Consider the following 18,456-nt stretch of genomic DNA (forward strand, 5'->3'; position numbering starts at 1 on the left):
TTACTCACTCATTGAAGTCTGTACTTGCAAAGAATGATGCTCACAGATGCCTCCAACCCTGGAGCTGCATAAGATCCTTCCTTCTTCACTCATAACTAACCATGCAGATACTCAGAGAGTAGCATGGAGGCTGACATATATCTCACCTAATGTACACATTATATCACCCAGAAATGCACTATTATCAAGGGCTCATGGGACAGTGGCTCGGGGGTCCAGGATATCTGCAATTTAACCCCTTAAGGACCAAACTTCTGGAATAATAGGGAATCATGACATGTCACACATGTCATGTGTCCTTAAGGGGTTAAATTTGAATAGTCAGAGACAGCCCTGGGGTACATGCTTGTCTGACCTGCATTAGGGTATATCTTTCCACACCTGGTACAATCAGTTTTATATTATTTTTCTACAACAGTTACAATTAAACTATTTTATGTGACCTCACACACCAACCAATCATTCTCACCAACCCCTGACCTTTTTTATCCTGAGTGTGTTTTAATTAATTGAGCAATGCCTTATAGGACATAAATTACAGACGACAGACTTGTGTTTTATTGGAAGATTACAGCCAAAGTAACAGTACACTTTGGACAGGCAGAGCTAACAGTTTACTCTCCAGCAATTGTTGACCTGCAACTTCCAAAATATTTAGCGGGAAGGTACCAGACATATAGCGGTAAAGAATCATGGGGATGTCATGCCACCATTGAATAAGAAATGAACTGTTTCAAATTACCAAAAATTGTCACATTTTGAACATTCATTTATTAAAATTAAGAATGTGTGGCAGTAGCTCGGATAATTGAATTTTGATCTTTCTTGGTGTTTTTTGTGTGTGTTTCATCTAAGGATATAGATCTTTCAGAGTTTCCAAGTTTGAGAAATTCAAACGAGCCTCGCGTGATTGCAAATCATCGCCTCTCAAACTGTGCATCCTATAAAAGTACAGGTAAATACTTATTTTTCATTGTTGGTACAATAATTAAATATTATCATTTTGTAAAATCCATGTGTAGCTCGGGAAGCAAAGTTTATATATATTTTTAAAAGATATAAAATTACAATTGTGACTATAGTGCCAACATACTCCACAGTGGTGTACAATAGGAAAAAAATAAATTCTAATAAAACATGTACGACAAACGGAAACAGTAGGTAAAGTGGACCTTGCCCAAATGAGCTCACAATCTAATGTACTTACTGTAAACTTTTTTTTTCAACCACCTCCGAAATGGCAGATGCAATGGATGTGAACTTGTACCTGCCCCCAAATGACGCAGTCTAAGCACTGTGATAAATCAAATGCTTTATATATTGATTGGAAATAATTACATGCAATGGTTAAATATTTGTACTATGGTTTACTGTGACAGATTTACAGGAATTGATACAGTAATTATTAAATCATTAAATCTTACTGAATTGAATAATTAGCTTGCAAACAACTACACCGATTTAGAGCTAAATGTATGCTCCTTGCATTTGACATTTGTTTTTAAGTCTGTGCACATGTGATGCAGACTTTACATGTGTTTTAAAATGTGTGGGTTTATGGTTTATATTCTCTCTGTGTATATAGTGTGAAACATTTTTGTGCCAAGTCCGAGGAGTTGTTTGGCCATGACTTTTGCATAAAAATTCCATGAATTTTGCTCACCCCAAAAAAGTAATACTATGCATTGTGAGAATTCATTGCTAGGGTGCACTTGCTGGGTACAGTGGGTTATTTGAAAATTACAGAGCAACAATATATAGTATAGGGCCAAATCTAAACTGGTCTGTATGAGAAACATAGAAACATAGAATGTGACGGCAGATAAGAACCATTTGGCCCATCTAGTCTGCCCAATTTTCTAAATAATTTCATTAGTCCCTGGACTTTATCTTATAGCTAGGATAGCCATGGTTAAACTTCACTGTGTTAACCTCTATGACTTCAACAGGAAAGCTATTCCATGCATCCACTACCCACTCAGTAAAGTAATGCTTCCTGAGGTTATTTTTAGACCTTTGTTCCTCTAATTTAAGACTATGTGCTCTTGTGGTAGTGTTTTTCTTCTTTAAAATATAGTCTCCTCCTTTACTGTGTTGATTCCCTTCATGTATTTAAATGTTTCTATCATATCCCCCCTGTCTCGTCTTTCCTCCAAGCTATACATGTTCCTTTAACCTTTCCTGGTAAGTTTTATCCTGCAATCCATGAACCAGTTTAGTAGCCCTTCTCTGAACTCTCTCTAAAATATCAATATCCTTCTGAAGATACGGTCTCCAGTACTGCGTACAATACTCCAAGTGACGTCTCACCAGTGTTCTGTACAACAGAATGAGCACTTCTCTCTTTCTACTGCTAATACCTTTCCCTATACAACCAAGCATTCTGCTAGCATCTCCTGCTGCTCTATTACATTGTCTGCCTACCTTTAAGTCATCTGAAATAATCACCCCTAAATCCCTTTCCTCAGATGTTGAGTTTAGGGCTCTATCAAATATTCTGTACTCTGCCCTTGGGTTTTTATGTCCAATATGCATTATCCTGCACTTATCCACATTAAATGTCATTTGCCACAGCTCTGACCATTTTTCTAATATACCTAAATCATTTGCCATTTGGCTTATCCCTCCTGGAACATCAACCCTGTTATGAAAATTTTAATCCATGCACATGGCACTCACGTAACATATTTGCAGCCACATTTCTGCTAATAAATATAAACACAGATATTGTTGCAAGAAAAAAACAAGATATTTCCTTTAATGTTGCTAATTATGAGCATCTTTGAAGATCCCCGTCATTACATTTAACAATATAATACACAAAGACAGGTGGTTAGCACCAGGAAGTGCTTAACAGAATCATATACCAATTATACGTATTTAGACTCCACCACCAGGCTACCCCATGCACAAGGATAGAAGCTGTGTTTGGGAGGTCAGAGAGGATCTGCTAGCACTATTAGTTCAGTCAGACTTTTCTAAACAGAAGGTTTTAGAAACAGCTGTTCTGGATGTCATTAGGTCAATGCCACAGCAAGAGAACAACAATTTATTTCCAGATCAACCAACAAGAATGGACCCGAAAGGATCATGACATCCGGTAAATTAGACTAGAATGTTAGAAGAGAGCATTCTGTAATATCAGTTGGTCAGATGTGGTTGAATCAGAGTAAATCATGAGAATGATTGAATCGTTATACTCAAAGAAAGAGAAACGCCAATAATTACAATTAACAAACCAAACAACAAAAGTAATTAAATATCTAGAAGAAAATACTTTTCTGTTAATTTTCTGTGCTGTGTGTATCTAAATGTAAATGGATGCCTTTCTTCTAGAATTGTACACACATTAAAGTGCTTTCAGTCCATGAACTCATTTTTTGTCCAACTTAGGTTTTTGTATAAAAAAAATTAACAATGACAATTAGATATGTCCATTCGGTTTGGCCAAATCCATTTGTATGAAAATAAAAATGTATTGTGGTAGTCTGAACTCCACCTGTTCATCAATTGTTTGATTTAAACAATTTTCGTCCATACAAATTATTTTCATGATATGTCCATTTGGCGCTTCAGAGCTAAAGAATTTTGAAGCCCTACCGATCAAATAATAATTGGTCTGTAGAAATCAAATAGAAAACAAATAATCCCATTAACTTTGCATCACTTCATAGCACATCATCTGAATTATGTGATATAGTACACAAGACGAGTAGATTTTACTTTTTTTTTTCTTTGAAAAGAAAAATATACTCCGTACAGGAATCCCCAAACTGCAAAACCACTAAATAAAATACCAAAAAAGACAAAAGACAAAGTCAATATAAAAACACTACCACCTATAAACACTCAAAAATGCCCTTTCCTGGGGTTTCAATTTAGTTGCCTTTTTATCAAAAGAAAATGCCACACGGTGTGGGAAAAATCCTGCAGAAAAATACAGTCACATGGAAAGATTTCTTTAGCAAGCAAACTGTGTCTGGTTACATTTCTTAAAATGGATATTAGTGTGCGCAAGGCTCTTTCATAGACCACTCAACATAAAACATTAAAGTTGTTTACAGCAGATAACATTTCAACATTTAGACTACAAAAACCAATAACGATTGTTTGGCTTTTGTTTTATACACTTAATTTTCCTTTTTTTTTTCAAATGATGTAAGAATTTTTATGATTTTTTTAATGTTATTCTATGTATGCCTATTTTCTTGAACGCGTGAAGGCAAGTGGTCATTGGTTGACCAAGCTGCATACTGGTAGGTATTTAAAATATTTTGTTTTTTAAAAAATATTTGTGAAATATAGTGAAGACATAGTCACAGTGCCCTTAATTTTTAGAGGCATGCGGTAATGGTAAGGTCTCTATATTTATCTATGACTTAGTGCCAATCACGTTTTGAGCACCCTCACGGCATGGTCCTTATTGATATTGATACTTTAGAGAGAGTTCAGAGAAGGGCTACTAAACTGGTTCATGGATTGCAGGATAAAACTTACCAGGAAAGGTTAAAGGATCTTAACATGTATAGCTTGGAGGAAAGATGAGACAGGGGGGATATGATAGAAACATTGAAATACATAAAGGGAATCAACACAGTAAAGGAGGAGACCATAGTTAAAAAAAAGAAAAAATACCACACCAAGAGGAGGGGCAAAGGTTTAAAAATAATATCAGGAAGTATTACTTAACTGAGAGGGTAGTGGATGTATGGAATAGCCTTCCAGCTGAAGTGGTAGAGGTGAACACCTTAAAGGAGTTTAAGCATGTGTGGGATAGGCATAAGGCTTTCCTAACTATAAGATAAGGCCAGGGACTAATGAAAGTATGTAGAAAATTGGGCAGACTAGATGTGGCGAATGGTTCTTATCTGCCGTCACATTCTATTTTGTTATGTTGCTTATTCAGATGGATACATGCACAATACGTTCCAGAGAATTTGGGCACAACTTGGTTCTATCCTTTTTTGGATGGATACATGGATAATATGTTAAAAATGGGCTTTATGGGATTAGTCCTTTTGTTTAAAGGATACTAGCATTATTCCTTCCAGGGTTTTGGGGTAACACCTGGCAGTGTCCTTTTTGAGAGGAATACGTTCCCTATACATTCCAGGTTGTTTTTGGAAGTACGTGTACACTTTACATTCCAGTGGTGTGGGATGTGACAGATAATGGATACATCTCCCACATTCATGTGGTGTGTTTCACTTTGTATGTTATGCAAACATATTGCAGTCACATTTTAAAGAAACAAACGCTTCTTCAAACACAGGAAATAATGCTAATTTCTCTTTGTTTGGACTTTCAGTAACTAAATCTCTGCCAGATAATTTTCTTCTATAAGAATGTTTTTGATTTCTTAAAAATATTTTCCTACTTTGAAAGCTGATGCCAATTTGATCTGCATTTAGTTGGTCATTTTTTTCCGTGATCTATTATTTTTTTTTTTATCACCAAAAGTGTATTTTGAATTATTTTACATGTAATGTATGATTTAAAACACACTTTATATATATATATATATATATATATATATATATATAGAAGGCTTGGCCTGTAATTGTGGGAGGCACTTAATTTCCCTATTTAAACCCAGTAAGCCCCTGCTTACCTGTCTTCGACGATCTCGGAAGTGCTTCAGTGTACTTCCGGTTTACAGATCCGTGACGTCAGTATTCCCGCCCGCCGGCAGCCCGGTTCAAACGCCCTGCGGCTGTATTCGTGAGTATTCCGCTTTTGCCTCACACGGACGGCATCAGAATCGTAAGTTTAGCCCTGTCGCTCACGGGCTCGGTTTCAATCCGCTCCTGCATTTTCTCGGTCAGTGTAACACGTTCAGTTACACTTACACCTCGTAGTCTCGTTCAGCCACACCGGGTTGCCATACGTTTTCGTTCAGGGGGTACTATATCTTCATTCTGTTCCGTATTCTGGGTTTTGTTCACGTTTTAAGCTATGTCTTAATAGTTACGTTTTATATGAAAGGGGCTTAAGCGGTTTTAGTAGTGCCCAGTATTCTTAACTTCTGTGTTTAAAGTAGTTGTATGGTCCCCTTAATGTCATAAATAGCTAAATAGTGTAAATTGGGGGTTTGTTGTTCCAGTATGTTAAATGGCTGTTCCTGTCCTGTTTTTGTTGTAGTTCTTACTAGTACTGACACTTCTCGCAAGTGGCCCTTCGCGGGTGTACGTATTCGCAGCTTTGTTAAAGAGGTAGGCCTCGGTGTCACCCAGTTCTTGTGTGTATGTTGTAGTTAAATAGTACATTTCATAAATAGGTCACGTTTCTTTTCCTTTAGTTCCATTGGTTCCCTGCAGGATTATACTTTATTAGGTCAAATAAAGTTTCCTTCCTCAGCAGGTATGTTATTGGTGTGTCCTGGCGGGGGGGGGGGTTCGAGGACTAGTTGTAATTCTCCCGCCAACTTAGGTATGTTCCCATGGGCTCTTTGCCTATAAGGTTAGAGGTCCCGCAAGGCATAGGTCAGCCCTTACGTTCGGAGGTTCAGGCCAATCGTCCCAACGCATAGCTATAGCCTTGCTTCAAAATTAGTTAGGGCCTCACCAGTCACGGCCAATCGTATTGCTTCTTTATCATGTCACCGAGAGGCCAACTCCCCGCCACCCACCTCAGTGGCACCAAGGCCCCACGCGCCAAATCATAGTTAGTGCCTCTCATGGCCACTTGGCAAGTAGTTAGGGCCTCATCTGCCACCAACGAAAGCTAAGCTAATACAATTTCGCCTATGGGCACTAGCCTAGTAAGTGGGGTCCCTCCAGCTTTTTATTTTCAGTACTAAACTCGCCCTCTCTGCCCCTTAGAATGTCCAACGCTTCGGTGTTAGAAGACAATCTGTCGGTTACCAGCACCCCGCTCAGGTCGGGCACGCAGAGAACGCAACCAACCCCTCCAAGTCCAGCTTCCAGCTATCGCTCCTGGACTATCCCTAAGATTACCGCTGAACTTAAAAAGAGAAATATCCCTTATCCGGCTTCAGCTAGGAAGAATGAACTGTTTCGTTTATTGAACTCTACTGAGGATAACGAAAGGCCTGGCCCTAGTTCACAGGTTAACGTACTTAATAGCCTGGCTGAATTACACGCCATGATGGCCTCCCTAGTGTCCTCGGTTGCCACCATCAATAACAGATTGGATAACCTGGAAGCTAATAACGTTCCTTCAGTCCCCGAGATTCCCGGGCCGGTTGTCCAACCCACGCCCGCTCTAGGAGGTAACGGTGACCCTCCACCGGCTAGGAAAGTTTCCAACGTTATTAATCCTATTCACCTGATACCGCAGTCTCTCAGACGTGACATCATAGAGGGAAAGGATGTTAACTTGGCCTCGCTACTGATAGCGGCTCAAGACGTGGTTGAAAACAGGGCATACACGTTTGAGGACCTATCAGTAGTGATGAGGGCCAGGGACCCTAGGTTGAATAGGAAACTTAACATCCCTGAGTTTGTCTTGGCCTTTGGCCTATACAGAGACGTTATCTGTACTGCTTTTCCCCTCCGCAGAGAGGAGCTAGATTTGTACCTTCACAAGGTGATAGAGCTGGCTTATAAGTACGGGGGCTTTGCCTTTTACGACTATCACAAGTCGTTCTCCGCTAGGTCAGCCGCTTCGTTGTCCCAGTATAATACAGTCACGGACTGGGGTCAGTTAGATACAGAATTGTTTCTTATGCATTTTGCAGGTCTCAAAACCCCTTCCTGTGCCATTTGCTCGTCTGCAGCTCACTCTATTAATTTCTGTCCTGAGAATGTAGCTATCCCCTCTACCAGCAACGCCAACTCCGATTTTCAGTCAACTTCCAACCAGAAGGAGATTAGAGATAAATTAGGCAGGCCAATAGTGTTCTTGGGAAAAGCTCAGGTCTGCAATAATTTTAATGCTGGGGGTTGTAGTTACAGTGCTTGTAGGCTGCTGCATGTGTGCTCGCTTTGTTTCAGGGCACATGCCAAGACGATGTGCCCTAACAAATTGTACCCTAAAAAGGCTTCTACCCCAATAAACATACCGAGTTTGCAACGTTACCTGGCTAATCATCCTTCTTTACATCTGGTGGAATTTCTCACGTCAGGGTTCACTCACGGGTTTCACACAGGCTTTGTCTCTCTCCCCTCAGGCATCCTGGAGTGCCCCAACCTTCAGTCAGCTCTCTCAGACCCCGATACCCTACAAGTACTCTTACAGAAAGAAGTGGATAACGGCTTCATGATAGGCCCTTTCACTACTCCTCCTTTCTCCTCATGGAGGACTAACCCTCTAGGTATCGCCACTGGGAAGTTTAACAACAAAAAGAGACTTATTATTGATTTTTCTGCACCACACGCCTCTCCCACACCTAGCCTGAATGCACTAATCCCGTCAGAAGATTTTTCTCTTCAGTACGCTAGAATCGATGATGCCATTCAGGCGATTATTAACTCCGGGAAGGCAGCCTGGTTAAGTAAGTCAGATATTACCAACGCCTTTAAGTTACTTCCCATCCATCAATCACTCTGGCATCTGCACGGAGTTAAGTGGCTAGACAACTACTATTTCGCTACCAGGCTTACTTTCGGCTCCAAAAGTAGCCCCAAGTTATTCGACCTGTTCGCCGAAACCTTGACATGGCTTCTCCTTAACTTCTGCAGATGCCCAGTTGTTATACATTATTTAGATGACTTCCTCGCCATAGAACCTCACCACTGCACTCCACGCAGCCTTCATCTCTTGCTCACGCTCTTCAAAGATTTAGGTGTCCCCGTAGCCCAGGACAAAACTGAAGGTCCCAAAACCGAAATTACTTTTCTGGGGATTACACTCAATTCTGTCACCATGCACGCCAGCCTGCCCCAGGAGAAAGTAGACCGTATTCTATCTTACATTAGCACCTGCATGTCACTAGGCACCTGCACCAGGAAACAGCTACAGTCACTTTTAGGCTCACTTAATTTTGCCATGAGAATAATTCCACAGGGTAGGTCTTTCATTTCCAGGATCCTTTCACTTTTGCACGGTCTCCCTGACGATGACTCCACTACAACCCTAGACGAGTCAGCTACGGCTGACCTGAGAATGTGGCAGCTGTTCCTTTCCTCGTGGAACGGCAGGTCGCTGTTTGTTCCCCCCGTTTCCGACGATTCCCCAGTTCTCTGGACTGACGCTTCAGGTGCCTTAGGATATGCGGCCATTTTTGGAGACGAGTGGCTATACGACTCCTGGCCGGTCGAAACCACGTCACTCGAGAGATTCAGTACCACCTCCTCTCTTTTTGAGATCTACCCTATCGTAGCAGCAGCTTACACGTGGGGGGGTAGAGTGGAGGGGGCAGTCAGTCAGGTGTTTTTGTGACAACATAGCTACCTGTAACATCATCAACAAGGGCCGCTCTCAGTCCCTCACGATCATGAACCTAGTCAGGAGACTCACCTGGCTAGCAGCTAATCTCCAGTTCTGCATATCCTGTGTTCACGTCCCAGGTATACAAAATACTGCCGCTGATGCTCTGTCACGCTTCAATTTGCAGGAGTTCTTCAGACTACATCCTACAGCTTCCCAGCAACCCAGGGTACCTCCAAAATTCGAAGACCTGGTAATGCATTAAGCTCTCTCCTACATCTGAGCGGCACGCTTGCTCAGGCGGGTTTATCCCTCAACACGAGGAAAGCCTATTACAGAGCATATGAACTGTTTATGTGTTTCATTCGTAATTACTGTGTAATAAATGTTTTTTCTGTTGAAACCATGGTTGCTTTCACAACTTTTTGCCACTTTTCTCTTAATCTATCTTACAACACAATCAAACTCTACTTAACGGGAATCCAACACTACATGTTAACCTCCTTTCCCAACAAGTCTCCTTTCCTATCTTCCTACCCTCTTAAAAGTGTCCTCAAAGGCATTCATAACTTGTCAGTACACATACCCACTAAACGCCTTCCCATAGATAGTAAGCTGTTTAAGAACTTGTCCGATATACTCGACACGTCCCCTTTCGAACATATCACAAACCTCGTTGTCAAATCAGCGGCTTATCTAGCCTTTTATGGTTTCTTGAGACCCAAGGAGTTCACCGTAGAGAGAGCCTCTGATTTCAGCTCGTGCCTCCAAAAGAAACACTTAGTTAAAAATCTAGATCACTACACTCTGTCCGTTACCCGCACCAAAACAAGCCAATCAGGCCCACCAGTGGAAATTAACTTTTATCCCACTTCAACCAAATGGTGTCCCGTTCATGTATTGGATAAGCTAGTAGCAGCCCAAGCTAATTCCGCTCCCGATAGCCCACTTCTAGATATTCTAGGGAAACCCCTGACCACAAAAATTTTCATGCTTTACATACGCACCCTTTTACTCCGTTTGGGACAAAACCCACGGTCATTCTCGGGCCATTCTTTTCGCATTGGAGCAGCCACAGCTGCCTCAGGTAATCATGTACCGACACACATAATTAAAAACATGGGGAGGTGGAAATCATCCGCATACAACAGATACATTCCCAATCCAGAGAAAGACATAAGGATGGCTTTCTGTGATATGACTAAATGATGTACCGCTTAATAAACGCATTTTGTTTTAAATGGTTATTATTTTTGCCCTCTTTTACAGGCCTAACCTTACGTCAGTTTCGGCACACCTCAACTGACTTGCTATTAAGGAACTACTTATTTTAAACCCTGTTTTCCTTACGTCCTCGGAATGTGCCGTACACAAATAGAAGGCTTGGCCTGTAATTGTGGGAGGCACTTAATTTCCCTATTTAAACCCAGTAAGCCCCTGCTTACCTGTCTTCGACGATCTCGGAAGTGCCCCTCCCACCGCACCCTCAATTTTATCATTTTCCTAGGTGGGCCCTCTTTTACAGGCCTAACCTTACGTCAGTTTCGGCACACCTCAACTGACTTGCTATTAAGGAACTACTTATTTTAAACCCTGTTTTCCTTACGTCCTCGGAATGTGCCGTACACAAATATATATATATATATATATTAAATAAAAAGAATTGTGGGGAAAATGGCAGAAAAATGTTTCACATTAGGGAAGGGTTATTCCAAGCATCATAACCACTTCAGCCCACTGTAGTGGTTATGTAGCCATGTGTATCCTGGCCAGTTCCCTGGTAATGTGGTTTCCTGGGTTACCGCCAGGCTCCAAGGGTTCTATTGTGCTGGGTAACATGCTTCTGCATAGCTGTAAGCTGAACCAATAGCTTTTCATTGGCTGAGAATGTCAGCTGACCTCTTTGGATGCATGGCACACTGTGCGTGAAAATCTTCACAGAATTGACATTAGCATCTTTCGTTCCAGGCTGACTAATAATTCCCCAATGACACTGCCAGAGGCAACAAAGGGGTTCAACTCTATATGTTCAACATTTCCTACAGACTCCAGGCACCATGACCATTTCAAATCACTGAAGTGGTTATGGTGCTTGCTGTAACCCTTTAAATTTTTTTTTTAATACATCTCCTAGGCTAGTTTACAGAAGTAAACAGGACAGGACTCAATAAAATGACTTGCTAGCATGACACAGACATGCATTCTGCAGTTTTTCACATGTACATGTCATGGTAAACAGATTGCATTAACATATATGTCCTTAAAATGTATCTCTACATTGTGCTAGCAGAAATGCTAGCAAATATAGAGATTTTAATTAAAAACAGGCGTACAATTTGCTCCTTCCCTTACCTGTCAATCAAATCTTTTCATAGAGGTATGTGTCAGCAGTTTAGTGACTGGGTAGTGCAGGAGAACCTTCCTTCATGGTGTTCTCCTGCTCTCTGTCGTACATTGCAGATGTGCCTAGAAAGCCAGTCTCAAAGGTGAGGATTGTTCTGCTTTGGTAAGTAAGGCACCTTGGTGCTGGAAACAGGTAACGAAGAATAGTTTTTATTTAACCCTTTCATGGGGGGTGAGCACGAAGTCAGAGGGACACTGTTGTGTTAGGAATTCAGTAATTCATTCCTGACACTAGTCAGCTATGCTTTCAGACTGCTATTCTGGCCTTAAGTGTGGACTTCACTTTGAGTTCTTATTTTAGTAAATAACCTGTAAAACGTCAACCCTGAAGAACAAATCTTACTACAATGAGGCTACACTGAGGCTACAATGGCATCAATATTTTGTACTCCGTGAGCAAATCATATAACAACTCGGCACATCTTACAATTCAGTGGATAAAGCCCAAAGTGTATATAGTTTATTTGTATTTGCATTTTGATACATTGAAGCTGTTTCTGGATAAAATGAAAAGCAGATATTCATATGCCAATGAGATTTTCCTGTTGCAACAATGAATCTAATTCATGGTTCACTTCTAACTGCCTTAAATTGCACTTTGGTACTGTTACCAATTCAGAAGATATGCTTTTTGCCTCCAGCATCAATCAGATGTGGTACAAAACTTTGTTTGAGTAGTCTCTGCTGGTTAACATATTTTAAAGTATTAAGATCAAAAGCAATGGGAACATAATCAAAATGACACGCTAGAGATAGTAAGAATATTGATGCAGATTCAAAACCTAATTAAAAGGGGCATTGATCTTCTTTCAAAAAACTTTAACAATGGTATGTAAGACTAACATGCAGAAAAAGGTCAGTATAATTAAATGATATTGCTGACAACCAGGAGGGTATTAATCCATAGAGACATTTGTTGAAATATATATATATATTTTTTTTTTTAGGTAGATGAGGCTCCCAACTATCTGTTCCAAACACAAATCTGACTGCCAGTTTGAGATACTGGGTTTATTCACTGTACACTGAATTCTGTTGAGTTTAAATAGAATTTGCAAACTGTAGGCCAAATATTAAATTTGTAAAATATGAGAAATTCTTACCTTTCCATCTGTTTTGGCCTAAATTTAGAAAAGTATGCATTTAAAGCACTACATTTCATTGGTTAATAATCCCAAGGCTTCATTTTATAACCAGTCTAAGTGAATTTAAAGAAAACTAAAAGGAATTTATTTATTAAAGGAACACTATAGTCATCTCAATGGAATTGTCTGGCTGCAGTGTGCCTATCCCCTTAACCCAGCAATGTAAAACATTGCAGTTTAAATTAAAGGACCACTATAGGCACCCAAACCACTTCAGCTTAATGAAGTGGTCTGAGTGCCTGGTCCAGCTAGGGTTAACCCTTTTTTTTTTTTTTTATAAACATAGCAGTTTCAGAGAAACTACTATGTTTATACTGAGGGTTAATCCAGCCTCCAGAGCCTCTAGTGGCTGTCTCATTGACAGCCGATAGAGGCGCTTCCGTGCTTCTCACTGTGAAAATCACAATGAGAAGACGCCAGCGTCCATAGGAAAGCATTATAAATGCTTTCCTATAAGACCAGCTGAATGCGCGCGCGCCTCCTGCTGCGCATTCATCCGATGACGTCGCGAGGAAGGAGGAGAGGAGGAGGAAAGCTCCCCACCCGGCGCTGGAGAAAGGTAAGATTTTAACCCCTTCCTCTCTCCAGAGCCCAGTGGGAGGGGGTCCCTGAGGGTGGGGGCACCCTCAGGGCACTATAGTGCCAGGAAAACGAGTATGTTTTCCTGGCACTATAGTGGTCCTTTAAGGTAACAAGGGAAAATATTATTGTCTTTAAACCGGACCTAAATCCTGATATCCTTCTTAATTCTTGATGATGTCATGCTCCAAAGGTTAATATTGCATGGTTAATAAAATTACTTCAATTAACTGAAAACAGTGACAGGTGTTTAATTAACCTATTACATTCCATATGGAAACCACATTGTGTGATCTGTATTTATTATGTTATTGATTTTGCTAGTTCTATTTTAATGACAGTGCTAATATGTCCTTTAATTGGTGTAATTGATTAACAAGAAATTCTTACTTAACGTCTCTTGTACACATCATCAAGTCAATTGAAGCTTTTGTGGTGTTTGTTCTGCTCATGCGGTGCTGAGGTATAAGTTATGTGTTTGAAAATCCTTATTTACAGGATCTGGGTTGCATGAAACCCAATCGTTCTAAGGGTCAGTAAAATGTCCTGTCTCATTTTGTACTTCCCTCGATTCTTGATCTTTACTTAGTGTGTTGCATTTTTGTTTAGATTCTGTAGGAAGCAGGTAGGTATTCCCCTGCAGTGTATGGTGTGTTAAGAGAAATAATAGAGGTATCATAACAAATGCTGATTTATTTTACTCATTGCTGAGATGGGTAATCACTGATCTTCATAGCCTAAATCAGAGCACTATACAAAGTAATACAAAATTAAACACACAAATTAATTAACAACAATTTTTGCTTTTACTCTTGATAAGACAGTATATTTTTTGGAACTTTTTAGACATAATATGGAAGTAAAAATCATCTTCAATTGAGCACACATCTGTAATTGCAATTGCTTTTCCAATTCTTCTGTTTCAACAACACACAAAATAATAGGTACTAGAACGATGATCTTTTTTAGTAAAGACCATTTTTTTATTTAATTTGTGTAGAGGTTTAATTCTAATTGCTTAAATTTGAGTTCTAAAATATTTAACTTCACTATATTTAATTTAATGACTTTAAATCTATCAACATTATCTTGTTAAAGGTTCTGAGAAAGGAGTTCGTAAGAAGATGAGGACAACTAGACGGCGTTGTCAACAGCCAAAAACCCTCAACAGTCCCGAGGACAGCCTGTATTATAATCAGATTAATGTAAGTACTGCATGGTTCAATGCTTGGCAAACACACGGTGTCAGGTGGCCAACTTCCATGTGGATATGCATACTGACACCTGCATTTTAAATCCATTTTTGTGTTTAAAATTCTCATTCTACAGAATTTCCACCAGTGCGGGGCCTGTCTGGGTATTGTTGTCCGTACACAATAAGTGGTCATTTTATGGTAGCTTGACATGAAAAGTAAACTAAGTTTCAGGCATGAAAAAACAGTAAATAAGTAAACAGATTAATTTTACTGTTTTAGCTCTGTATAAATGCTCTGTGGACCTTTATGTAATATGTTATATGAGTGCAGACATACACTCCCAAGCTTGGGACGTACACAGCCACAAACATGGATCCTCACAGAGACACATACATTACCACACACGAACACACCAATAAACATTCCTAGACACAAATACACAGGTGCATGAAGATAAGCAGCTAGCATAAAAAGCAGAAGACATATCTGTCTGTCTTGGCCCATGTCCCTTTGTTTTACTCCCTGCACATGCTCCACCAGAGCATAGCGTTAACTCATGTTGCTTAGTCAAATGTGCAGCCGGTAAAACAAGTAATATGAATATCGCTGCAACTACCTACAGTGCTTATACAGGGCTTCCAAGTGAACAGTATGAAACTGGCATTGAGGGTTTGATGTAGGATATATGACAAAATTTGACTGTAACAGGCTTACAATTTAAATGGTCCTCCTTAGTGCGCAAATGAGTAATAATGTCTTCTGCAAGTCCAGTTACTGGAAGGGAGGTTCAGCTTGGGTCGATGTCCTATAGTATCCATCATGTAAGTTTGTGATTTGTACCAATTGAAATGTTGGTAAAAAAAAAAATGTTCTGTGGTTTAAGTTTTCCCGGGATGTCCAGTGCAAAGGAAAAAAAGTGAATAAAAAGTGAATAAAAAGGTGTTAAAAAGTAAATTTTTTTTAATTCTTATGCATCAATTGCAAAAAAAAAAAAAAAAAATAGCAAATATTGGAAGTTAATGGAATATTCTAACTAGTCCACAGTCTAATGGTTATCAGTCTCAGAGCACTTTTTTTTCAAACTGTTAAGAAGTGGATTCACAAAAACAAGCACCTATAGACTGTCCCCTCCCATTCTGCTTTATCAGTGTTCATTTTCTCCAACTTGGACAGCGGTAATTGGTTGAGAATGCTGGGGTTGGGTTAACATATCCTTCCAGGTTGGATGGAACGGACATTAATAACATGAAAGTGTAAAGTCCACGTTATTAATGCAGCAGAAGAGGGGTGTGTGGAAAACCATAACCACTACAGGTGCTGTGGTCATGTTGCTTACGATGTCCCTTTAACTTTTTCTGCTAGTTTCACTTTAAGGTAAACTTTACCCAAGTTGCCCTGCACTTATCAATATATTTTAACCTTTTAACTGTGCTCTATTGTTACACCCACATCTTTCTTTTCCCCGTCTTAACATGGCAGTTGTTGAACATGTGCTTGCGCCTTTATCAGTTGCTTTCATATCAGGATGTCTCCTTTCACGGTGAATAATTGATCTGGTTTATCAAAGAAAACCAACATGCATGCTTCATCAAGCTCACTTGAGCCCTTTGATCAAAAAAATTATGCTTTGACTTGTGATATTATCAGCATCTGCTTGCATTCAACACAAAATCACTTTGAATTAAAAATTAACGACTCCCTGCTTAGCTTCTGAAAACTGTGTTCTTGGTCCTTCCCGTAGGGAACTCTAGAATATCATGGGAGCAAGAGGAAACCAAGAAAGCTTGGGTAAATATCTATAAGGAATTTTAACAACTGTAAACAGAGGCCCTTTTTGTAAAATTAAAAATAAATAAATAGAAATGAAACATTGATAGTGTTTAATGTTGGTCTCTTGCATGTGTTTTAATGTTTAAGCTAAAAGAACAAAGTTAACTGTGAAAATATAAGGATATACCTAAACGTCAAGCAGTAGCATTAATCAGAGAATTTGGTTGCTTTAGCTGAACTGAATGTAAAAAAAAATTCAAAATCTATTTGGCAATTTATTAAAGCAATGTTATCATTTTGTCTATTTTATTTGAATGTTTTATTGTAGTTTGTTTGCAATTTCGATCTGCTATTAAATAAAGCAAATTTATTTTACAAGGCATAGGAATTTGACTAATTATCGAAAGTTACACCAACAGAGCAGTTTCATCTCTTCCCTTGAGGTAGTGAAGTGAACTCTGTGTCAGAGGTAAAGCAGTTTGCAGGAAAAAGAGTAGACATTGCCCGCTAAATTCAGAGAAAAAGAGGGGTCCCAGGGACCTCTAATGACCAGGTAAGAAGCCACCAATACCTCTTACCCAATGAGCAATGGGACAGAAATTAAATTTGGGTTTAGTGTGAAAAGGTTCCCTGTCCCCTTGGCTTTATTGATGCCACTTAACCAGGGAAGGAACTGCATACCTTACAACAGTCCCAGATCTGGTGGTACCTTCACGATTTAATGTTCCTGTCCTGCCATCCCAGGTTTGTTCCCTGATGTTCAGCATCTAGGGACACCAGAGAACTGTCCCAAACAAGCACAATGCAAGCGTATAATTAGACATGCTAGTACTTAGGATACTAGGACCATGCACAAAGCACTCCAGAAGTCCCCCATGCACAATCTGCATATGTGGCTGGCCTGGAAGGCTGCTAGTCAGGCTGGTAAGCAGGACTGCCTATATTGGATGTTGCCAGTGAAGCAAGATATATCACTGGCATGACCGTTTAGACCTGCCCACCTCTTCTAAATGTTGGGAGGTATGGAACCACGATAGAAGAGCTGATATTTAAAAGGGAGTAGAAAACTGGAACTTAACAGGAGGACTTTTGTTAGCTGTTCAACAATCAATGCATTTCCCATGACGCTCAGCCTGGGTTAGGCAGGCTTGGCCTCATGGGAAATTTAGTTACAATGCCAAGTAAGATTAGGTCTACAATGCTCCTCTATGAGTAGCATTGGATTGGATTATCGCAGAGAAGGCCATACCTACTCGTTGACGTTGCACAAGGCAGAGAGGTGAGCAGCGCCGATGGAATCTTGGCACTGGAAAAAGGTAAGTAAATCATTTATTTTATTAATTTTTATGGAAAACGAGGGGAAGGGTTCTTAATACAACTAACGATAAGGGCACTATATTGTTATAGTGCTACAGTGTTCCTTAAGGTGCAGAAGATCTAAAATCTTAATCTATTGGAAATGGAAAGTTATTTAATCATGTCTAAGTTTTTCTTTTATCTGTTGCCCTAAGATAAAATGTATGTATTTTGAGATCCCACTTTAGTACCATTACTCATACATTCCTATGTTTGATTTACATTCCTTTCAGCCAAATAAAAGTTCTAGATTGTGAGGATGAGTATTACAGGTTATTGTCAGCGACAGATTCCATTCCCGAGGAGGACCTTCCACTCAGTGCTACCTTAGAACAGAAAGGAATGTTCTTTGCTCCACGCTGAAATGTTATACTTCAATCCTGGCAGCTCAAAAACTGGTAAGTGGATCTTTGTTTTTTGCTGCATAGTGATTATGTAATAATTAGGATTAGGTTGGTAGTTTAATCAGCTATGTAACAACTCGGCTAGTAAAGAAAAAAAAAAATCTTATCTGGAACTAATTGGGTCTGATGAACCTGAGATGATAGATAGATGATATCTGGATACCCATTCAGTCTTCACCTCATCCGCCACCTTTATCTGCATGTTAAGTCCGTGGACTAATGGTGACCACTTGGATTTTACTGACTTCCTAGATTTTGTGTACGTCATATGAG

General features: G+C 39.7%; 1 protein-coding gene across 1 annotated transcript in view; it reads left to right on the forward strand.

Moving 5' to 3' along the window:
* The window catches only part of MYO3B (myosin IIIB), a 382,767-nt gene that overhangs the window by 339,641 nt on the left and 24,670 nt on the right, over nt 1–18,456 (forward strand). Inside the window, exons 31-34 of the mRNA XM_063429713.1 lie at nt 856–955; nt 14,556–14,662; nt 16,395–16,441; nt 18,013–18,177. Coding sequence (XP_063285783.1) covers nt 856–955; nt 14,556–14,662; nt 16,395–16,441; nt 18,013–18,142 — 384 coding nt within the window. The 3' untranslated portion in view covers nt 18,143–18,177. The remainder of the gene's footprint in view (nt 1–855; nt 956–14,555; nt 14,663–16,394; nt 16,442–18,012; nt 18,178–18,456) is intronic.

The sequence above is a fragment of the Pelobates fuscus genome, chromosome 8 (assembly GCF_036172605.1).
Source record: "Pelobates fuscus isolate aPelFus1 chromosome 8, aPelFus1.pri, whole genome shotgun sequence".
NCBI classification, from domain to species: domain Eukaryota; kingdom Metazoa; phylum Chordata; class Amphibia; order Anura; family Pelobatidae; genus Pelobates; species Pelobates fuscus.